The sequence below is a fragment of the Schistocerca cancellata genome, unplaced genomic scaffold, assembly GCF_023864275.1.
Source record: "Schistocerca cancellata isolate TAMUIC-IGC-003103 unplaced genomic scaffold, iqSchCanc2.1 HiC_scaffold_1147, whole genome shotgun sequence".
In the NCBI taxonomy this organism is placed as follows: Eukaryota; Metazoa; Arthropoda; class Insecta; order Orthoptera; family Acrididae; genus Schistocerca; species Schistocerca cancellata.
In genome coordinates, this window is record NW_026047146.1 from 1,222,617 (window position 1) to 1,247,529 (window position 24,913).

Sequence of the window (24,913 nt, forward strand, 5' to 3'; positions counted from 1 at the left end):
TCCATGTTGTTCTGCATATGTTATTACCTTCAATTTATAGCCCACATCATATGAAACCTTTTTTTCCATTAGGAAACCACTAAAGAAAATACTATTCTGTTACCGATAACACGAATCACTTTCAGTTCAAGTTCACTGGCACTGTAGACTGCAGTGACACATCTTAGGCTAGACAGTGTTATGGTTTTGTGATGCCAGGGCAGGAGGGGGAGGGGGGCAGTGTTAGCAAGCTTGTGAAGCTGCAGCAAGCTTGCGAAGCTCCAAAACTCATGTTCGTGACATCAGTGCAATGCTGCTGCCAGTTGAATCCAATGTTGCCAGATAGAGATAGGTTTCCCACAGCATTGAATATATGGCCTTTCTTAAGGTTGGAAGGAATTTTAAATCAAATGCTGGACATTATACATTAATTTTGAGTATAAGACACACCTGAATGTTGTAGGAAATTTTTTGAAGAAAAAAGTGTGCCATACTCCATGAAGTATGGAATGCTTTTGTTCCCTCTAAAATATAAGGTCAAATTGATGATGTTTCCTTGTGAGTGACACTCTTTGGGTCTCAGTGACCTGCCCTTCTTTCCTAACCTTCCTGTATCTATTACTAACTCTTTCCAGATGAAGGAACTAATAATTCCAAAAGCTAGGGAAGTTCCTTGTACCTGTGTGTGTATGTATTGTCGGTACTAGCGATTTCACCTCCTGAAGTTAAGTGGAGGTCAGCCATTTTGCCTGACAAATTAGTAGTTTTGAACCATTCCAAAATGTAAGCATAAGACTAAGATATAATTTTCTCAACATTATCTTTGTTTTTGCATCTGTAGTATCTATTTTCCTGTCTGAGGAGGAAAAATGTAAATGATTTCCCACATCTATTTTTTGAAAGCTACAAATAGAGGTTACAATGATAGGAAGAATCTTTGTCTCCAAAATATATACCTAACATGCTGATCAATATGACACTTCCTGTGTGCTGATTTGAACTGTGTAGACTATGTTACAAAGTACATTTTGTTTGGCTACAGTGTTATTGGTATTTTAAGTTTGAATTCATAATGTTTGCTGCCAGATATGCAACTAAAAACACTGATTAAGTTTTGATATCTGAAGAAGAATTTAATGTCAAGGATTCTTACTACACAGAAGGTAGGTCAAGTTAGTTAACATAAACCTAAACAATTTTTTTTTTAAATGGTTTTGTAAAGCAAAGGTTTTATAGGGGGATTATTTTGTGGATGAAACAATAAAAGTTTCATTTGCTGAATAATTTCCATAGTAATGCATCTGTATATGAATGCTGGTGCATTGCTACACATTTGTACTAGCTTTCTGCTAAAGATAATGAATAGTAAATGAGAGAGAGAGAGAGAGAGAGAGAGAGAGAGAGAGATGTATCAAAACTATAAGCAAATCAATTACAGTTGGTTCAATGTAGAGAAAATGACAAGAAAATATCACAAGTCTTCAGAAGAAAGGAAAGAGAGCCACTTAGCAAATGTCTAGATTTAAAGTAAAGGAAAAGAGGATGAGAGAGTTGTGAAGAGTATGTACAAAGAAAGTAAATGCACAACCACTCATGTCACTAGAGTGTAATAATCAGAACCCTTATTAGGTTCACACAAATCCCCACAAACTTCAGTAAAAGCTACATCCACACTTGGAAATATGCAGTAACAAACAAATTAATTGTTCCAATGCAACAGCTTCTGTAATGTTTAAGCATACATTAACAACACAAACTGAATAACAAGGTTTCAGAAAAAGAGAAGCAAACAACTGATTTCTTTTTACAACACAGAGGACAATTTGTAAGCACCTGATGGATAGGATACTGAATTATTTAAAGATCTGAAGACTAAGATGCACAGAGTTGTGCAAAAACACTACATAGTATTTTCATCTCGGGGAGCTTATAAGCAATTTCACGTAGACACAGAAATGGGGCAAATAAAAATTACTTTCATTCATTACATATTTTGTTGGTTTACAATGCACCTCAATATATGCATGAAAGTATCATGCCAACTATCTGGTGAATGCACTGAAAGTGACACAGAAAAAAAGCATTTTTTCATGAGGTAGGGAGTTACTGGAACATGTAGTCTACTGTTAATTCATGTGTACTACGAACTCATGTATGAAGTGTAAAAACTGTCACTCATAAACTTCACTCCACATTTAATAATGAAGTTGACTGGCAAAGAAGTAAAATGGAAAAAATGGATTAATGTTAACATGCAACAAAAATATGCAGAAGGTAATGGTACCATTGCTGATGCAGTGTCAGAAACTGATAAGCACATTTTATATTTAATATATCACTGCTTCATTAAAAAAAACTCACAATCTGCTGAATTGGGGATATGTGCAAAATGGATCTCTCAAATCTGGAATCTACAAACAGACTTTGTAGATAATGTTTCTCTGATTAATGAAGACAAAAGTCAAAGTGCTCATCATCACATGAACAAGTACAGGCTTCATAGGTTTTGCCTGGATGTTGCAGAAACATTTTATTATGCCATAATCACTAATGAGATCTAACACATGAATGTTTCTATTGCTGTGTTCTAATATAGATTACAGCTGATTTAAAGAAGAAGAACTCTTGCTTCAAAAAAGCTGACAATTTGTTGAGATGGCTGTACTCCCCTATTTGAAAACAAGTACATGTTATCCAGCTTGTGTTTGAAAGTATTTAAAGTGGAAATGGACTGTTATTCTTTGCAGCATGTCATGATAAAGTTGTGATGGATGCTATTGGTGGTACAATGAAGAGAGAAGTGTGGAACCAGATGAAAGACAGAAAACGCTATGCTGGCTGAGCTACAGATTTTTATAAATGTGCACAAACTCAGATTCAAGCAAAAACCATGTTTTATGGTACTGGAAGACCTGTACAACTGAGTGTGCATATCTTACATTCAGGTCAAACTTTTTGCTCATATTCGAAACTATTATTATTTTTTACCTTAAGCTATCATAATATTCTTGTCAAAACCACCCTGAAGCTTGAAAAAATAAAACATCTTCTCATAACTGAGGATGCAACCAATCAAAGATGTGCTGCGTATTCAGAGGTGTAAAATGATTCTTGCGGGGATCAAATGCTGCGGATGAAGGCAATTGCATCAGATGCTGGCAAGGATGTGCATGTTGATCTGATAAATCCTCGATTGTTTGTCATTGTAGAAATTTTAAATGAGATAGGTATATAAAAATTTCTATGGCATCTCTGAAAATGCAGAAGCTATGGTAATGTCTTTGAAACCCATTACAAAGGATACAATACATTCACAAAATACGAAAGTGACAGCACTTTTTGTTATAACTGAACAAATTTGAACATTAACAAATTAACCAATGATTATTTAAAAAGGAAAAGATATTACTCATGTCTTTAGAATTGGGATCTACAACTGTGTTGCAAGATGAATTTTTTTTATAACAAAATGTAATACAATGAAAAATTGAAAGACTTGTGTTTAAACTGTACGATTTATGTATAGTTTTAGTTTCTTAGAGTATCCAAAATTACATTATGAATGATGCTATTTGTGTGAGCCATGTACAGAATCTATAATGTCCCAAATGCAATTAGTTTTTGACTTTTATCATCAAGATTTCAAGTTTTTGATACGATTATTGCATGCCTAATTTAACACATTCCTTATGTATTTGCATTTTAAAGGAAGGGAACAATTTAAATAATTTATGATTTAAACAAAATTTTGAAAAAAATTCTTTCAGGAGCTATCTTTCATTCCACATAGCTGACTGTGTGAACACATTATCAATCATTTAGAAAACGAAATGTTACTATAACAATTAATGAAACTCACTTTTCATATGGATGATTGCCCAAGAGGAAACTTGGAATCACCCTTTCCTCAGCTGAATTGTACTTTTTGATTCAACTGACCTTTAATGAGTAAGTATACTGTTGTATTCCACTAAAAATAATTTTATCTCTATCCACTGAAACTACGAGGCCTACTGATCATACAACAAGTTCAAAATTTCCTATATCAATTGGTGGATATTTAGTGCTTCAGTCATTTCTACAATGAAGTAAATGTATTTATTAACTAATTTACAGGTTCTGCCAATTCTTCATTGCATTTTCTTCATATGAAATTACTTTTAGAAGCGGTGCTCACTTTTAATAATATTTCAATGCACCCTTTAGGGTATTCATTAAAATTATTTCAACCAATACCTCAGAACAAGAGTAATTAGTTTTTATGTTGGATAACTACTGCAACACAGCTGACCCATCACTACTACTCAAATTTTCTGAGAAACAATGGTGCACAGATTACATTAACCTCTCAATAGAGCCACATCACTTTATAACAAGAAATTAAGAATCTTCTGACATTTACTCAGTTGGGGATCAGAATTATTTTGAGAAAATATTAAATTCTTTATAAACTTGGCAACTAAAGACAATATGATTCATCACTGAAAACTTAGCACACATGAACTGAGTTAACTGTGTTGCAACAGATATGTACAATACAAATCTGTGTTAGCAACATCTGTACTCAGACACTGGGCTTAAGAGACCATGTTATTTTGAACATTATACATATTGGTTAGACAGAGATGAAAGGAAACAGTTTACCAGCAAAATGAAAAAAGGTTATGCATATGTACCCATGTGCACCAAGTATTTGCTTGGTATATGGTTCATGGCATTTTTTCATAAGTTTAATAGATAACAGATACAAATAAGGGAGACTTAAATAATGAACGAAATGTTCTCCTTCATTATTTCCAGAAGTCTCACAATGTTGGGATGACTTTCATTCTGCAACTGTAGAAGTCACATGGTTTTAAGGTGAAGAACACTTTGAACAAGGTTCAGAGTGTATTTACATCTTGAAGGAAGTCCCTTGAAGGTTGTTCAATAGAGCAGAAAGGGAGAAAATCTGAGGGTGCAAAATCATTTGAATTATGTGGGTGTGCAATGATTTCGAAACACAACTTCTGTGCACTGTTTTTTGGGCAGGTGTTATCCTGGAGTAGTGTCTTCCTGGCCGTTGTTCGTGTACTGCAAATGTAACACATCTCAGTTGTTGACAGTAAATGTCAGCAGTAATCAGTGGTTACATTTCAAGGACACAATTGATAGTAAACCACACAGGATATACAACATTATCTTTTGCAGATGCCTTTTGTTGCTGCTTTGTTTGGGCTCAACCATTCTTTTCTTTTCCTTAGCAAACAGCCACCATATCTTATCAGCATAATGATACAGGGCAGGAATGATTAGTGTTGTTCACAAGCAACTTTTGACAGGCAAGCAAAGATGCACATATGGCCATCCAATTTTGTGATTTTGGTTTAGTGCATGTGGTACTGGTACACCCTATTTCTGACCCTTCCCCATTGCACGCAAATGTCAGAGGGTCATGAAATGCCCACAGTTCATTGAATTTGCCAGTTCTCAAGTACAATGACATGGATCATTGTGAATGAATGCATTTAAATGACCTTCATCAAAGCCTGAAGGTAAGTCACTAATGGCAAAACAATTCTCCTTAGAATTACAAAACCATTTTCTTGCCAAGCACTGTCCAATGGCATTAAACATAAACAGAGCGCAAATGTTTCTGGCTTCCTCCACTGCTACTACAGCTGTACAAAACCCAAACAGATGAATATATCAACAGTGCTCCAATTTCTCCACTTGGCACTCCTCTTTCTAGTGACCACAGTTCCACTCACTATCTCCAAATGACAAAATGACAATATGTAAACTCAAAGAGCAACAGTGAACTACAAATAAAAAAATGACAATTGATAAATAAACCCTCAGCAACTGGAATACCAACATGCAAAATGAAAGTGCTATCAATTTATGCACCAGCTTAATATTTAGGAAAAACTGAAATATCAGGCCATGAATACTTTCTTAATAGTAGCTGAAAAAACTGGGAGGAAAAGTGATCACTGAAATTAGATCCATAAGACTCAGTAAGGAAGTCTATACTTGACCAGACATCAGTTCCATCAGATGAATGGTCAAATCAGTCACAAGAATCATCAGGTGACAGAAGAAGGAACTCTTCTTCTTATGATCATAACAATCTAATTACTAAAATATAGTGCTGAATTTACAGCATGACTGAAACATGCAGTAGAAGTGGAGAAAACTTATTGGCAACACATTACAAACTTAATCTCTCTTTACTCGGGGAAACTACACTGTTATTGTGTTAAAAGAATTACATTTACAAGATCTGAATCTTAGCTTAGCAATAAAAAACTGGGTCACAGTAATAAATGATACCTTGGGAGGAAACCTATATACAAAATGGGGAAATAATACATACAATGTCCCACAGGGTTCAGCATTTGATTTATCCCAACCTACATAAATGTTGTGCTAAAACCATTGGAGGTGCCTTCAAAATCTGCAATGCTTGCCGATGACAAGTGCATTTATAACTGGCAAACACATTCTTACTAGAAACAGCCAGTAGAATAATGGAACATGCTTTCAACTGGTTTACAGGCAACAGAACAAAAATTCAACATTTATAATTACAAAAACATACATCATGCAATTCCAAACAAATCCAAATGACTTACAGATGCAAGGAGATATCAATGACAGACACTGGATGAGGTTCCATGAGTTAAGTTCTTGGCCATTCAGATCAATAATAAATTCGGGAGGGACCAGCATGAGAATGAGTGAACCAAAAAGCTCATATCTGTCTGCCTTACAATTAATGAATGTTCTTCCAGAGTGTCAACATGCTGAAATGCTTCCTAGCATACTTTCACTCAGTAGTATCCTATCGAATAATCTTATAGGGCATGGCAGTTACTATGTACCAATTAGTATTTACCCTATACAAGCTTGTAGTAGGAATGTGATGTGATGTTGACAACTGAACACCTTGCATAAACCTCTTCATTGACCTACGGAATCTTGCACCTACCAGTAATGTCTACTGCTTCCAGTAGCAGGCCGTTTCTGACTGCTTTACATCTTATAAAATGAGTCTTCCAGAGATGACTTGAACTGGTAGCTGCAACATTAATAAGGGTAATGTGCTGTGCAATATGGGACAGGAAGTTTCTTGGTAGTGATCATGGTTTATTATTCAATTTATGTAATGTGATGAACAGTTTAGTGAGATTAGTACTGAACTGAATCTGAAAAGAAAGGAATTCTGTAACAAATTGAAGAAAGTTGAAAATATTAGAGAACACATAGATGGACCAAAAACAGAAGAGATGGAAAACTATCAGAACTATAATTTTTCATATGGATGGTGTACCACTGCATTGGAACCTGCACAAAAGAGCACATCTTAACAATTAGCTGCCTGAGGGATTGATCAGCTAAAGGGGCTGCAGACCCGGCCTTGAAATTTGCTTCATCTCACAGTATGGTACCTTTTTATTGGTGGGAGTTTGTGAAAGGCTCCACCTATGTGCCTCCTCTTCCAACAACTTTGGATGAACTATGATGCTACATGGGAACAGCAGTGAGTTTCGTAAACTGACATGCTTGCAAATGCATGATCAAGTCTATTGCCTGGATGCTTTAATGCGTTGAAAGGAATTTAGATATTTGTGATCAGTAAATGACGATTCTGATCCTAAACACAGCTATTAAAAGCACCTTAATGTTGTATGTGCACACATATAAAATGTAAGAAATGGAAAAATCATATGGTTCCTTTGTAAATAAAGACTTTTCAGGCATGTATAGCAGTAAAAAAACTGACCCCAATTCTGTACCTTTATTTATGACACAGTTATAACCTTGTAAAATCTGATGATTTTAAACAGCCTGAGGAATTGCTTACACAGGTATAACTTCTTCCAGTAAAATATGATAACCTTAATTTGTTTTGATGGGTTGCACCTATTATTGAATGTTTCTGATTTTTTTTCATAAAATTAAAATGTTATTCATTTGTTCATTCTTTGATTTACACATTGCATTCCGTAAATGAAGATGTGGATGGATGTGGGATGAGCCAGGCTGCAAATCTGGAGGCAGAAACTCCCACAGGAATTTACCGGCTGTAAAAAATATTTACAACCAGCTGTTTGTGACTAGTGCTAATCTACTCACACTGCTAATTATGGGAACTGCTAATAGATTATTTTGTATGTATGTATGTATGTATGTACGAGTACTTTTACTACTATTAAAACTATCACTGCAGCTCCTACTACATTAATCAGCTACTTATTTTACCTAGTATCTCCAAATACATTGATACTTTGCTATCCACCCAATGGCGCGTGGCAAAGGGTACCACTTAACCCTGCTGGTCATTTCCTTTCCCATTCCACTCGCAAATACAAGGGAAGAAGACTGTATGTGTGCCTCCATCTCAGACATGATTTCTCAAATTTTATCTCCATAGTCCTTATGTGCAATGTATGTTGGAAACAACAAAATCGTTCAACAGTCAGCTTCAAATGGCAGTCCTCTAAATTTCCCAATAGCATTCCTCCTAAGAATATCACCTTCCCTCTGGGAATTGTCATTTGAGTTCCTGAAGCATCTCCGTAACACTTGTGTGTTGTTTGAGCCTACCAGTAACAGGTGTAGCAGCCTGCCACTGAATTGCTTCTCCAACAAAATGTTACTTGCTATATTGCTAGCTTGCTCTAGCTTCTCATAGAATTACTTAATAAAATTCCCAATTCTGCAATTAATACACAATCTTGCTGGCCATGTGCCAGTATCAAAATCGTCAGCCCTATTTTTCTGCATCATTATTAAGCCCTAGCATTTTATGCTCCTGATACCACGAAGACTGTATGTTGCTCTAGCTGACAGAGCTAAGATGTTCACTGCACAGCTGCATGTTCTACTCAGGTTCACTGTTATGGTCACATATCCTACACTTAGATTTGCTACTCATGTTTTCCTTTTTTTATATAGTTTTAAGGCGCAAAACTGCTACAGTCATTAGTGTCCAGTTTGTGGCTTAGGGAAAGGTTAAAAAAAAAAAAGAAACAAATTGGAAATTAGCAGCAATGGGAGTGAAACTTAAAAAGTGGGGAAACTAAAAAAAGAAGGAAAGCTTAGAAAACCACTACAGAAGAGGGGGGGGGGGGTTGTTTTCCCCAAAAAGAGCTTCAAATGACCATCATCTCAGTGACACTGATAAACCCGAGGACGTGATCGGCTGATCGAGTGTCATCTGCTAAAATGGAAGATATGTCAGGTAACAGCTGTAAACAGGCACGTAGTGGAGTAAAATAGGGTCACTGAGGCACTGAAGTAAAAAGTGTCTCACCGTCCACAGTTAAGAGCAGTGGAGACAAAGTGGGGGAGGATCGCCACTTAAATGGTGTCAATGGCCAAAAAGACAGTGCCCTATCCGGAGTCTAGTTAAAATTACCTTCTCCAGATGACGACTTCGGGAGGAAGAGGTCCAAATACAGGAAAGAGATTTCACATCCCACAATTTATTATTGAGAAGTGCAGACTAATGTGCATGCCATAAAAGAGCAACACGAAGACATAAAACACTCTGTAGATCGGTGAAGGGAACCATGCGAACAGCACGTTGAAGAAGAGAGACTGCAGCTTTGGCCGCTATATCGGCCATCTCGTTTCCACGGATACCAATGTGTCCTGGGATCCAGAGGAATGTCACAGAGATTCCCCCCCCCTCCCCCCTCCCAAGTGGAGGCAGTCCTGAATCCGGTGGACCAGAGGGTGGACAGGGTAAAGACCTTGGAGACTGAGGAGAGAGCTGAGCGAACCTGAGCATATAATATACCGTACCCACTGATGGCGACAGATGTATTGGACAGCCTGGAGAACAGCGTAAAGCTCCGCAGTGAAAACCAAACACTGGTCAGGAAGCTGAAATTGATTATGGGTGTCGCCAACAATATAGACACTCCGAACACCAAATGATGTTTTTGAGCCGTCAGTGTAAATAACTGTGGCATCCTTCATTTGTGCGCATAGAGTAGCAAATGCCCGATGATAAATGAGAGAAGGGGTACCATCCTTGGGAAGCTGACAAAGGTCACGGAGCAGGCAGGTCTGGCGGCACAGCCAAGGCAGTGCTGTACCCCCAGCTGTCAAGCAAGTTTTAGGAAAAAGGAAGGAAAGAGAATGTAGCACTTTACGGAAATGGAAACCTGGTGGTAGTAGAGAGGAAGGGTGGCCTGCATACCCTAAATCCAAGGCGGCATTGAAAAAAAGGTCATGGGCCAGATTAGCAGGCATGGGAGACATGGCTTGCTAAACGACTCAGAAGGACCTCACCAATTGGACAGCAGAGGTTCAGCAATCTTCGCATAAAGGCTTTCCACAGGGCTGGTGTAAAAAGCTCCAGATGCTAAACACAATCCATGGTGGTGGACACAGTCGAGACACCGAAGAATAGACGGCCGAGCAGAGGAGTAAACTATGCTTCCATAGCCCAATTTCGAGTGCATTAAGGTGCAATAGAGGCAGAGAAGGCGAGTCGAAAGATAAGAAACTTGGGAGGACCAGCACAGTTTTCTTTCAAACATAAGACCCAAGAATTTAGCGACGTCTGTGAACAGAAGGTCAACAGGTCCTAAATGTAGGGATGTTGGAAGAAACTCTGTACGACACCAAAAATTGACACAAACAGTCTTACTGGGAGAAAAGCGGAAGCTGGTTTCAATGCTCCAAGAGTGGAGGTGATCGAGACATCCTTGAAGACGTCATTCAAGAAGACTGGTCTGTTGAGAGCTGTAGTACATCGCAAAATTGTCCACAAAGAGGGAGCCCAAGACATCAGGAAGGAGACAATCGATAATTGGATTTATGGCGATGGCAAACAAGTACAACACTTAGCACGGAGCTCTGGGGTATCCTGTTTTCTTGGGAGAAAGTATGGGAGAGAGTAGTGTTCACTCACAATTTAGATGTGTGGTCAGCCATAAATTCACTAATAAAAAGGGGCAGACGACCTTGAATGCCCGAAGAGAACAGTGTGTGGAGGTGCCTGTCCTCCAACAGGTATCGTATGCTCTATCCAGATCAAAAAATATTGCTACTGTTTGGCGTTTCCTGAGAAAATTGGTCATGATATAAGTGGAGAGAGCAACAGGATGGTCGGCTGCAGAATGATGCTTTCGGAAACCGCATTGGGCACGTGTTAAAAGACTTCGCGACTCCAGCCACCAGGCTAAAAGGCAATTCACCATACGGTCCAAAACCTTACATACACTACTCATGAGAGAAATGGGGCGATAGCTAGAGGGGAGATGTTTGTCCTTCCCAGGTTTCAGAACAGGAATGACGATAGCTGCCCACCATCTTCTAGGAAAAGTACTGTCTGTCCAAATTCGATTATAAAGGCAAAGGAGGTAGCGCAGACTATGGAATGATAAATGCAGTAACATTTGGATGTGGATACCATCCAGTCCTTGGGCAGAAGATCAAGAAGAAGAGTGTGTTGGAGTTCCTGCATGGAGAAGACAGTATTATAGCTTTGGCTATTTTGAGAGGAGAAAGTAAGAGGTCGCACTTCCGCTGCACATTTCTTCGGGAGAAAGGCTGGCAGGTAATTTGAAGAGCTTGAAATCTCACCAAAGTGGTGACCCAAAGAGTTAGAAATTGCGACGGGGTCCACTTAGGTATCATGTGCGACAGTGAGCCCAGACATCGGCGAGAAACTAGGCATGCCAGATAACTGTTGGATTTGACTCCAAACTTCTGAGGAGGGAATGAAGGTGTTAAAAGAGCTAGTAAAGAAGTCCCTGCTTGCCTTCTTGCTACTGCAGATGACGTGATGGCATGGCACACATAACAGTTGGCCAAAGTAGGATGGTGACAGAAAACACAAAGAGCGTGTCACCGCTCACGTATTGCGTCATAGCATGCCTTGTTCCACCAAGGAACTGGGGGGCACTGGGGCAAATTGGAGATGCGAGGTATTGAATGTTCCACGGGTGTAAGAATAACTTCTGTAAAATGAGTGACCTGATCATTGACACTAGTAAAGTGATGGTCATCGAATGTCGCTAGTGACGAAAAAAGTGCCCAGTCAGCTTGGGCAAACTTCCAGCATCTCACGCGCAGAGAAGGCAGTTGTGGCTGCAATCGAAGGACACATGGAAAATGGTCACTCGAGTGTATATCAGCAAGAGCGAATCATTCAAACCGCCGAGCTAGCTGCACAGTACCGACCAAAAGGTCCAAATGAGAGAAATTCGCCGTGGAGGCAGAAAAAATGTAGGTTCCCCTGTGTTGAGGCAAACAAGATTCACTTAGTGGAAGACGTCAATCAAGAGGGAGCCCCTCGGGCAAGGACGCGGAGATCCCCAAGGTGGGTGGTGGGCACTGAAGTCCCCAACCAGCAAATAGGGAGGTGGGAGCTGACCAAGGAGATGAAGGAGATGATGGAGATGATGGAATGTATACGGTACAAAGAGAAAAAAAGGTGTATCCAGAAAGGGAACAGCAGACAGCAACAGCTTGGAAGGAACTGTTTAAGGGGATTGGGTGATAATGGACAGTATCATGGAGAAGAATCGTAAGTCCACCACGTGCTGAAGTGCCATCAACAGAGGGGAGATCAAACCGGACTTACTGAAAATGAGGGAAAACAAAGTGATTGTGGGGCCGCAGCTTTGCTTACTGAAGACAGAAGATGACCGGCGAGTAGCATCATAAGAGGATCGACAATTCATCCCGATTGTCTCTAATGCCGTGGATATTCCAATGGATAATTGACACAGGGTGGACAGAAAAGGGAAGAATCTTATCACGGTTGCTCTCAACTCAACGACTGCTGAGAGCCGGCAGCCGACATTGTGGAATGGCATTCAGCCAAAGGCATAAGATCCCGATTCATAGGTTGTTCGGGGGCAGCTCCTGCCACCAGCGATTGGCCAGATGATCGGCCACCAGCACTGCGCCTTGGTGACAGAAGACGGCCGAGGGTGGTTACCTCCAGGTGGCGCTGTAGATGACACATGCCGTGGCAGAGAAGGAGAGGAACGTGGTTTCTTATGAGCCTTCTTAGAAAGAGGACGTTGAGATGAGGGAGGTTTCGATGGTTGTGAAGTCGGGGTACGTACAAAATCTTCGCGAGTAGGCTCTTTTTTGGAAGCCCGGGTGTCTGATTTTGGGGCTCGTGATTTAGCAGAAGCCAATGAAGGGTAAGCCGTAGAGTGAGCAGGTGATAGTGTGGAGGTTGCACAGGTGATCTTTGCACTGGCCAATCTGATGACCGTGGCACTGAAGGTGAGATCACAAGAGTGCGTGGCTGCCTCCTTAGTAGGCTGAGGAGATGCAAGGACAGTGCTATATTTACCTGCTGGAGGCACAGTGAGCTTTCGACTGGCGAATAACTTATGAGCAGTAAATGTAGTCACCTTTTCCTTCACTCTGATTTCCTGAATAAGCTGTTCATCTTTGAAAATGGAGCGATCTCTAGAGGAAGCAGTGTCATCACCCACACAGTTGATGCAACAAGGTGATGGAGGTGGACAAGCATCCTCTTGGGCATCCTTGCCACATGTAATGCATTTGGCCGGATTGGAACACGACTGGCTGGTATGATTAAACTGCTGACACCGATAGCAACACGTAGAGTTGGCGATGTAAGGGCGAACTGAAATCATCTCATAGCCCGATTTAATGTTTGATGGAAGATAAACTGCCAAATGTCAAGAAGATAGTACAGGTTGGTACCAAGTCCTTGTCAACCCTTTTCATGACTCTATGAACAGCTGTTATGCCCTGGTCAGACAGGTAGTTTTGAATTTCCTCGTTGGACAATCCGTCAAGTGAGCATATATAAACCAACCCCGCATGATGAATTTTAAATGCGGTGCACTTCCACCCGGACAGGAACGGTCTGTAGCAGTGAAGTTCGCAGCAACTTTTGTGCCTGGAGGGCACTGACTGTTTCTAACAATGTGCTATTTCGTAATCGGGAAGAAGACTTTACAGGACCTGCAGTTGTGTCGACACCTTTCTGAATAATGAAAGGGTTGACTGTGGAGAAGTCCTGACCTTTGTCTGACAAGAAACAACAAGGAACTATGGCACTGATGGAAGGATTGTCCGCAGCTGAGACTCATTTAACTTTCGCTTGTCATCAGAAATTGTAGACGTAGAGGAAACCATTGCAGAATTATCCCGCATCTGTCTCCAGACATAGGCACGAAACATAGAGGCGGAGGTAATGGGGGAGGGGGCAGGATGGAGGATGGGGAAGGATGTGGAAAAGGAAGGTATGCAGCCCGGAAAGGAAAGAGAGCCGCACTACCTCAGGTTCCCATGCTTGCCATGCACGTATCCACAAAAGAGTTGTGGACTCCCTGGGGGGAGCTGCTGCTCAGGTGTCTACCACTATTTAATCTAAGTTACATATTTTCAAAGTAACAAATGGGACGCACATCAGTGATTTCAGTGATAACCACGTGACATGGTTTTTCAGACTACACAACCAGCAACACACTGTTCTGCACACTTGGCATGGGAGCAGCACTCCATGCAGTGGACACTATACCTGAAACTCTGGCCCCGGTGCCATGGCACCATCTTGCTCGACCTGTGATCTCTTGGAATCTATATGAAGGCCAGTATGACCTTTTGTATTTTCATGGTAAGTGGTCACCAACTACAATCCAGCCACTTTGACAACTACAGCTATGCCCTAGAACACCCTACAGTTCGCTGTTTTGGTTAAACTCCTCATATGCACACCCCTGACTACTATAGGTGGCATTCTCATTGCTGCAAAACCCTTCTTGTGGAACAATATTATTACCATTTCACTTACTGTCCTGTCTACTTGTGATGCCAATGCATCCATTTAATTTGTTTAAAATGGCATATGAGTCTTTGTGACACTAAGTGTTGGCCTGTTAGCTGTGAATCAGCTACACTCCTTTACATACTATCTAAGCTGTCCCTAGCATGATAGTTTGGTTCCTTCACCTGTGTGTTTGTATAATCACCACACATTTCAGTGCCTGAAGAAGCCAACATTTTGGTGCCTGAAGAATCCTTTATAACTGCAACATCTGTTTATGAACAATAAGATCAAGAGTGAGCCAGTACCTAACATTCTGCAATTGTGTGTTGAATGTTCCCCGGTCTTTGCCTAATTTCATTCCTGTGACATCTCTTGTGAGCATCTCTTTCCCTTACCAATGTCATAAATCACATTTAAAAAATTGCTATTTCTTCTTTAGATCTGCCATGACTCGAATGGTGAGGTCACACATGGCTTCATCTATGTACAATTATTCACCAAAAGCCACACACAGAGTTTTTTTATCACTGAAAATTTTATAACTAATACCACAGAAGCTGCCACAACATGTACAGGTTTTAGCCAAAGTAGCAGGGCTGACCTACGACACAAATTTTATCTCTCTTTTTCAAACCCCCAAAAATTTTTAGGACTAACTCAAGAATAACTATGATACACACACAAGATAAGAACAGTCAATGTTTTTTTCTTTTTTTAATTGTATTTATCAGAAGTTATTGAAAGGAGGAATATTTCTCAAAGGACCTACACTTCATCTAAATGTGAAGTTTGTGCATCCATCACACACAGCCATTATACAATATAGATGATATCAACAAGGTCAGCCACCAGTCCCATTCCACTTCTATTTGAAACAGTCCGCATGTACCAGGTGATACGAAAGTCAAGTGCAGGAGTACAAGAATACTCTACAATTACGAACAGAAACATGTTCTAGAAAACTGACAATCTGTGAGAATTCCACTGCAGTGCACCTTTTACTCTACACACTTAACAAAACACTTATTACTTGACTCAAAGCAATACATAAGAGATGTAAATACTTACAATATTCTCTGTTACATTCATTTCCAAATTTAATTCAGGATCCTTCTTGATAAAATCAGTGGACCAAGATATTCCCAGTGGGTCTTTAACAGGCTGAAAGAAGAAAACAATCTGAATTATAACTGCTTGCTAACTTCTGTACATATGACACAGCTCTCAATATTCCTTTCTTATGAATATCATCCAACTTGGCAGAGATTCTTATCGCTTGGGAACAGTGAGTGTCAGAATGAATCTGAATCAGTTCTAATGTCTCTGATTTTGCTTGCAGCCATTTTGTATTATTTATTTGGCATACTTTCACTTTCTATTCCTGTCACATAATCCAGAGGCACTATGGACTGCTCTATCGGCAGCATGGAGAGCTGCATCAAACCAGTCTCAGGACTGAAGACCACAGCAACAACATATCGGGGGGTCATACTCCCATATACAAACTTTATATACGTGTGGGGCAACATTTAAAAATTAAACTCAGATAATATAGACTTGCAAATAATCATCCAGCTGTAAACCAATAAACAAGAGGACTTTTTGGTTATTAATCAAATAAATATGGCATTCCACACATTATCATCAAAATTAACCAAATTTACTGCTATTTACACAGTTTCTTGCTATGTCACCTTGTATTTTCAGTGACCACTCTTTAGGAAACAATGAAAATTTATGTCATGTGTACTGGGGAAAAATCACAAGGAATTACATACAGCCAATGCAAGATTTCAGTAATGATGTAACTACTACAGTGAATAGTGACTGGGAACTCTAGAATATACACCCATCACATATCACAGTTCCACATCATCTGTTAGAGCACTGTGACACAGAGACATGTAACAAGATTAACAATTACTTCCAAGAGGAAGTCTTCCTTGCTCCCTTGACACCAAATATGTACTTAAGGCATTCATTACATAGAATCACAATAAAAAATTAATAAAAGGGTAAGGGTTCATAAAGATATGCTTGTCACAAATGCAGTTAAAATACCATTCGTAATAACCTACAAATAACACATCTAACTAGAGTCAACTGGAAGACCACGAACATTCTTGATAATACCTGGTATCATAGGTTACAACTGTTCACCATCCATGAAAATTTAGTTTCAATGCCCCATTTTTGTGTCATGACATTCTTACTACACTTTCTGCACAATAAACTGCTTGTGTGAAAACTTACATTATGCTCAGATCCATCAGCATCTTGTTTCAGTTCAGGATCTTGCTTTACCCAAACACTAGGGCTGTCAGTCTTTAATGGGTCTTCAAGAAACTGAAAAAAAAGCAAAAAAAGTGAAGTGATCAAGGCTCTGAACACTATGGGACTTAACTTCTAAGATCATCAGTCCCCTAGAACTCAGAACTACTTAAACCTAACTAACCTATGGACACCACACACATCCAAGCACGAGGCCAGATTCGAACCTAAGACCATAGCGGCCACGCAGTCATCAAGGCTTCTGAGTCTTGTTCCTAGGTGGACTTGTGGAGAGAGGGAGAGAAACTTTCAAACATATCTTGTGTAGAAGCTGTCATGGCCATATCACTAATAATCACATATATTCATCAATTAGAAACAGGCAGCAAGAAAAATTGGTGCCACAATTCAAATATTTGAAACCAAAGCTTTGTTTATTCTTGAAGGCAAGCACAACAGTAAGTTATTGACACTAAAAATATCAATCAAAATTATTTCTTAGATACCACGCAGCAACCAGCATAGACAGTAATCATACATATTATGAAAGTGGATTTGTTCCACCAACTCCTAAACCACTGGTTCGACTTCAACCACGCCAGGTACACATATTACTCACTATCTAGACTAAAATACTAAGAAGGTAAGAAGCAGCAACCTCCTATGGAGGTGGGCAGGATGATGTGGCAAGAGGCAGGGAAGAACAACAGACAGAGAGGGAGGTTGCAGGAAAAAATGGACAGAGAGAGCATACCAGGTGGACAGAAGTGGTTGTCTGATTGAATGATTAAAGGCACCAAACTACTAGATCATCCACCCCCTCTTCCTCAAACAGGCAGGCAGATCTACATGACTGTTGGTAAGAGAGAGCCTACCACACACAATCCAGAGGAAGAAAACCTGAATGTCTATGAAAGGTCAATGAAACAGATACAAGGAACAAAAAGAAAAATGGTAGACAGGCAAGGTGCAGCCAGAAGCAGCAGAGTGCAGAATGCAATGGGGGGACATACATCCCCCAGTCCCCACCACTTACCAGAGGTACGACAGTGCCTAAGAAAGACTAGCAACACAGATAGGGCAAGAGAAGTACAGAGACAAATGATCAATGTGAGAGGAGGGAAGAAGAGTAAAAGAGCAGGTAGTGTGTGAACTGGGCTGGTTCACCACACCCAGACAGCTGCAGCCTGGTGTGGGCAGAGGAGGCAACAAAGTGTGCAGCTAACCCCTCAATGGGTTAATAAGTTGCCCTCTCTTAAAGAAATTGGTAAAAGCCCTCCTCATGAATTAAACGTAAAACTAAGTCAGCCACTGAGGCATCATCTCCTAACACCTGTGGGTAACGAGTCAGGGAGACTAAGATTCTGCCACAGGGTGGCTATGTTGCACTGAACAGGAAAATGTAGACCACTGTTGAACGGGAATGACGAAAGTGCGGTAGCACTGGAGGTGATGACTGTGAATCAACCGGATACAGGCGATGTGGAGCTGGCACAGCATGGTAGAATGTTTGTGAGAGGCATGCATGGAGGACCTCCATAGATTCAGTCTCCTTATCACTGCTTGTTTGAAATCACAGTGATCCATTCCATATTTCAGGTTCCTAAAACTTGATGGTGTAATACCGATCAGAGTTCTGTTTCCAGACTACTAATTACCAGAGCCAGTTTACTGGTAGCTTGTTTGGGCAAGCTATCAACAAGTTCATTCCCAGGCATCCCAACATGACCCAGAGTCCAAACAATCGTCACTGAGCATTCACATTTCTAAAGGGCAAACTGGGAATATTGGTTAGCAATGACCAATGGATGCTGAGGGTAATACTGGTTGAAAGCTTTCAAACTGATCAAGAGGTTGCTGAAGAATGAAGGACCCACCAGTGGAGGAAAGGATATGCTCAAGAACACATGATATGGCTACCAATATTACAGCTTCCGGCAAGGAAGGCAGTTCAGTATGATCCGTGACAGTGTAAGCAAAGCCCATGTGATCAGCAGTCATTATGGACTACTGCTGAACTCCAGGATGCACCGAGGGTGGAGAAAAATTGGTGACAGAGGGCCCCAGGAGAGACTGTGTCTTTTGGACCTCATGATGGGTCAAGGCAAAGCTGTGACCAATGGGTTCCTCACAGAGGTGTACATGAGTGGGCCCAGAGGAGATGTGGATGGAGAAATAACTGAAATTCAGAGGGGAGGGACAGGGTGTGGACTGCGATCAAAATCCCTGATCCGAGCCACCATTGTGGTGTGTTTGGAAAGAGGAGACGATAGTTTGGATGCTTAGGAGAGTTGCAAACATAGGTAGCATAACTGAGAAGCTGTTGTTGGCACCTGATACACAATGAATGGACCCCAGTCTCCATGAGTAATCTGTTTCAGGACTAGTTAAAAGGCTCCTGTTGCAAATCAAACCCAACAGTGGTGCATCAGATCCTGTATCCGCAATGCTGAGGATGATGCTGAACCATATGCCAGACTCCCATAACCAAGCCAGGGTAGTGCACTATGCACCCCCGCTGGTGTTACTCAGGTGACAAAGTGTACTGAGGTGCAGCAAGCACTTTCACTTACACTGCAAAATACTGGGAATTCATGTCAACTAAGAATCAAAGACCAGTCCTAAAAAGCATTAAGTTCCGGCCACTTTGAGTAGTTTGTCATCAAGAAAGTTCTGGTTGTGGATGAACCATATGATGTTGACAGAAAACTGACATGGGTCTTGGCAGCTGAAAACAAAAATCCATGGGTGAGTGCCCATGACAGCGTCTTTCATATGGTGCCTTGCTGTCTACATTCAGCGACACGCACACTAGAGAAGCAATAGTAAGAGACAGAAACAGTCAGCATACAAGGATGGTGACACTGATGACCTCACAGCTGGAGGTGACCATTGATGCCTTTTAGAAAGACAAGGACACTCAGTACAGAGCCCTGCAGGACTCCATTATCTTTGATATGGGGAGTGTTGAGGGAAGCACGAACTAGAACCCAGGACATTCACTGTGACAGGAAATTCTAGATAAAAACTGGGAATGGATCCCACAGACCCCACTCGTGTAAGACAGCAAGGATATGGTATCACTTCCTGGTGGCACAGAGCTTTTACGGGTTGAACAAGACGGCTATAATGTATTGGCATTGGGCAAAAGCTGATTGGCTGGCAGACTGCCGGCAAACCAGATTACCAGTAGCGGAACAGCCTTGGCGAAAATCACAGTGGGATGCAGTTAGAAGATTCTGAGACTGAAGGAACCACACAGCTGCCAGCTCGCTGAGCATTCAAGTAATTTACGGAGAACATTGGTGAAACTTACTGGGTGATAACTGCTCTACTCTAAAAGCGTTTACCCAGTTTCAGCAATGTGACAATGATGCTTTCGTATTGTTGCAATGGGAACTGGCCCTCACTCTATATACAGTTACAGATGGCAAGGATATGATGCTGACAATCTACTCATAGCTGCTTTATCATTTGGTTGTGGATGTGATCTGGCTCTGGGACTGTATCAGGGCAGAGGGCTAGGACATTGATGAATTCACACTCAATGAATGGAGCTTTATACAGCTCTAGGTGGCATGTAGTAAAAGATAATTGCTTTTGCTCCACCCATTGCTTGAGAACACGAAAGACAGGTTGATAATTCTCAGACGCTGAGACTCAAGCATCTGCAGAGCAAAATGTTCGGCAATGGTGTCTGAGTCAGTGAAGACAGTGCAATTTCAAGGCAATAGCAGATATGCCCTACTAGTGTCTGGTATATGTCGACATGTCTCATCTTCGGTCAAACCTGCGGAGGACAGGTATATGGTCCGATGGTTGAAACATGCTGCTACCAGTGTCATTGTTTACATGATTTCATCAGGTGGCAGACCTGGGCATGTCATCAGGTGGCAGACCTGGGCATGAAGCCACATAAAGTAAATAAGATGCTCCATTGATCAGTGCCACTTATGGTGCTGGAGCATGCCTACTGTCTCTAATGGCCTCTGCAATCTCTGATGACCACTAAGGTACACTCTTGTCAGAACAGGCCTGAGGAACAGGAGATTGCTAAATCAGCTCCCAAATGAATGGCTTGAATTATATTCTGGACTGCCTTGTTGATGCCTCCATGCGGCGGGGAGTCAAGGCCAACAGCAAAGGAAAAAGCACTCCCATCAGCAATGTTGAGGGCCCATGTGGGCATTCATCCAGGCTAGTGGTGCTGATGTAGGGACAGGAATATTGTGGATGGTCACTTCCACACAGGTCATCATGAACTCCCCAGTGGATGGATGGGAGAAGCCAAGGGCAGCACATGAAAAGGTTAATGGCTGAGAAAACTCTGTGTGCCATGCTGAAGTGTGGCGGTACCAGTATTTAAGAGGCAAAGTTAAAGTTGTGCCAATAAGTTTCCAAGGTCCTTACGATGACCGATGATCATGGTTAAAACCCTCAAAGGGTTATGTGTACTGAAATTGTCCAAGATTAGGAAAGATGGGGTGGGTGGGCGGGGGGGGGGGAAGCTGAGAAACCAACACAACCAGTATGTCAAGAGATGCTTTATCATCAGGAGGGAAGTAAATACTGCAGACAGTACTATGCTCAAATGCACTTACCCGAGCAGCCACAGCCTCCAAAGGTGTATCAAGGGGCTGAAGTTTGCTATACAGTGTATCCAGAACATATGTGCAAACTCCATTCCAAGTTCCATTGTGTGGTGCAAACTGAGGCCTCAGGGGTTTCTGGATTCCTGTATGGGCCACAGGAGTTGAACCGGTGAGCTTTGCCAGTGTGAGGGTCCACTGGAAGCTTCTCCTTCTTGAAGCACTTTTCTTGTCTTTCCTATCCTTAGACGAATTTGACGATGCCAAGGGCTTCTCAGAATCAGTTTCATGTAAAGATGACGATCATAACGCAGTGCAACCAATAGCCAGTGGCTCCTCCAGCCACTTGCTGGTGTCCAGTTTTAGACCAGTGCAACCCAGGGAAGAATGTGTCCCCAAGGACCCCTTCTGGCAAGAGAAGCCAGAAGAAACTTATTTGTCTGAGGCTGGGAGGTGGGGACAGATGTCCCTGGTGGATGGGAAGCTATCAATCCCAAAGTAGGTGTAGAGAAAGCAGTAAAAGGGGAGCCCCCAAACCATCAGGGGGGCAGGGATGATTGAGTGGCCCTGAGGGCGCACTACAGAAAGAGTAACTGAAATGTCTTTGTAGCTGTAGCATATGACATTATGTACATGCTGAGGGCAACTGTTTGCACTTCCTTTTGGCCTCTTTGTCAGTATGCTTGTCCTGAGTCTTGTATTCTTGTACCTTCTTCATTCTCTAGAAAACAGTGTAATCTGGTCAGCAGGGAGTGTGGAGCTTTCCACAGTGGACACAGATGGGGAAAGGGGCACACAGGACATTTGCAAGTGATTCATTCTCTAGAAAACAGTGTAATCTGGTGAGCAGGGAGTGTGGTGCTTTCCACAGTGGACACAGATGGGGAGAGAGGCATCCACGACATTTGCAAGTGATACTCATCCACAATCTCTACAGATGAAGTTAGTGCTGCAATGTAGAGATGTGCCCAAATTCCTGAAACTTTAAGCACCACATGGGTGGGGGGGGGAGACCTACAATTTCACATCACATCAGTATACATCACCTTGACCTTCTCAGTCACTGAATCACCCTAAAAGGCCCTTGGGGAGGGGAGGGGAGGGGACATGGACAGAGCATGGAGTGAAAGGTAACTGAGGTCAAGGAGGTTAGAACTGGGAGTAAATGAATACCCAGGTGAAGCCAAGAAGTCCACTACTTTTCCTTAAATAAAAGTTTTTTCATTCTGAAAAACAGTACCATATCATTATTGTACAAAATAGAAAACATGTAAGATATCGTAACAACTTTCTGCTTCTCGCCAGTGTCACAGTGATGTGGTGAATTATGGGTGCTATGAAAGTTATAAATTTATTTATTTCACAATTAAATGTAACTGTGAATTAGACCTAAATTTCTACAAATAAAAATAAATGTAATCGTTTTGCTTGCACCACTAGCAATCCATCAGAAGTCATGGAAAACAACCTACTTATATGGTCGTTGTCCTAGGAATCCAAAACTAGAGAGAAAATTTCTGTGATGATGAACAAGCACAACAAATGGCCTTTGATGTAAAAAGCAGTGACCACTTGTTTTATTGTTTTATGTGCAGTAGAATACAAATTCACAGCTGGTTTACTCTCCACCACTTTCCCTAGTCAAATGGTGTAATGCAGCCACACACTTGGTACAATTATAGCTGTCAGTGAACATCTATGCACGCCACCAAAGCTAAGTTTACAGCAACTGCCCTCTTGTTACATCCATATTTGTTCTTCTATGATTTTTCTGAAATCTCCTACCTGATTGGACTTTCTCTGCATCCACCATATCCAGTATCATAAATTTATCCCTACAAAAGCAGTGGCATAACAAATTTATTTTTTGGTCCATTCAACTGAAAGATTCTCATGGTGTTTGGGTGGAAAAAAGCTAATTGAGTGGTACAACGTGTGCGGAACAAATACAGCACTTCTGCAGTAGCAATATTAGCAGGTGCATAAATATATTTGTGTTCATAATTTCCTTTTACTGCGTGTGTCCTCCTGTGTGGAAACCAATATTGTAAGCCCACACAATATTGTAAGCTTTTCTCTATCTGTATTTAGCTTTTTCTTGTTTGTGGGAATGTGATAGCGGTGTCCTCATTTACTAATTTTGTCAAATTTTGTCATTTATCTTAACCCTGCTGTAGCTGCCACTGCCATGTGACTTAGACAAGCACCTGCTGAAAACTTAGCTGTGGTGGGAGGGGGGGGGGGGGGGGGGGTGAGATCACCAGTGTGACCTGCAAGTGGCCAAAAGTACATTTCACATTGTGGCAGCAAATGTTCTCAAAACAACTGAGCCACATATATATGAGAAGCGGAGTCGCTGCCAGGTAGTCAGTTTGAAAGCTACAATCTTCAAGATATATTGGAAGTGATAAAAAGTGAACAACTGCACTATTGCTATTACCACGGACTTCAGTCAGTATTGTGCTTAGTGATATTAGAAACATGGGGGCATGGACGAATGTGTTTTAATGCTAAGTGTACCAGTGTTGCATTTTTCAGTGCGAATAAAGTGTTTATTTGAGAATAATTGGCATCTAATTTACCTACATCGTAACAATATAATAAAATGGATCGGTATGTAATAAAGAAAAAAAGTAGAAACATCTGATGATTCTGGTCACCAGTCAGCCACAAGAATACCACTAGATGTAAAGATGGAGCCCAGCACTTCATCAAAACTTCCACAACAAAGTTCGTCGATTGATTCCTTGAATCCTATGGATATTGGCAATTATTTGGATATATTATCACCAGTAAATATTAGTGATGATATAAAACACAAGCTTCTCACAGCCCCAAGGAAACCTGGAAAAGGTTATGTCTTTCATACTTCTGAGCATAGCAAGAGAGGTCGGGTTCATTTTGAACAATATCCATGGCTGGTGTTTGTACGAGTTAAAAAGGGACTACTTTGCATTAACTGTTCAATTTTTGTGAATAATAAAATGGCTGGAGGAAAGAAATCCATTATCGCCAGGAAACCTGTGACTGAACCACTAACAAAGTTTGCCAAACTTGATGATGGTGACCTCGAGACTCACTCTCAGCTCAAGTACCACACTGAAGTGTCAACAGGTGCAAAATTATTTTTGGAAACGCGAAGCAAACTTGAGGTCATAAATCAATTATCAAGACAGATAATGGAAAGCATTAGGGAAAACAGAGACAGTCTTGTACCTATAATAAAAACAACTATATTTCATGGAAAGAAAAATATTACCCTGCGGGAGCATGCAGATGATGGGAGAGAGCTCTTCTAAGATTTAGA

At 41.0% G+C, this 24,913-nt stretch overlaps 1 protein-coding gene across 7 annotated transcripts in view; it reads right to left on the reverse strand.

The window, feature by feature from the left end:
• Positions 1-24,913, reverse strand: part of LOC126159803 (zinc finger protein 729-like) — a 119,180-nt gene that overhangs the window by 69,826 nt on the left and 24,441 nt on the right. For 5 of the 7 annotated variants that reach the window (XM_049916591.1, XM_049916592.1, XM_049916597.1 and 2 more), the window contains exons 3-4: positions 17,000-17,092; positions 15,815-15,907 (exon numbers count right to left, since the gene is read on the reverse strand). In XM_049916591.1, coding sequence (XP_049772548.1) covers positions 15,815-15,907; positions 17,000-17,092 — 186 coding nt within the window. Of the gene's footprint in view, positions 1-6,988; positions 7,043-15,814; positions 15,908-16,999; positions 17,093-24,913 lie in introns of those variants that run through there. The other 2 variants (XM_049916596.1, XM_049916593.1) reach the window with 2 other exon arrangements.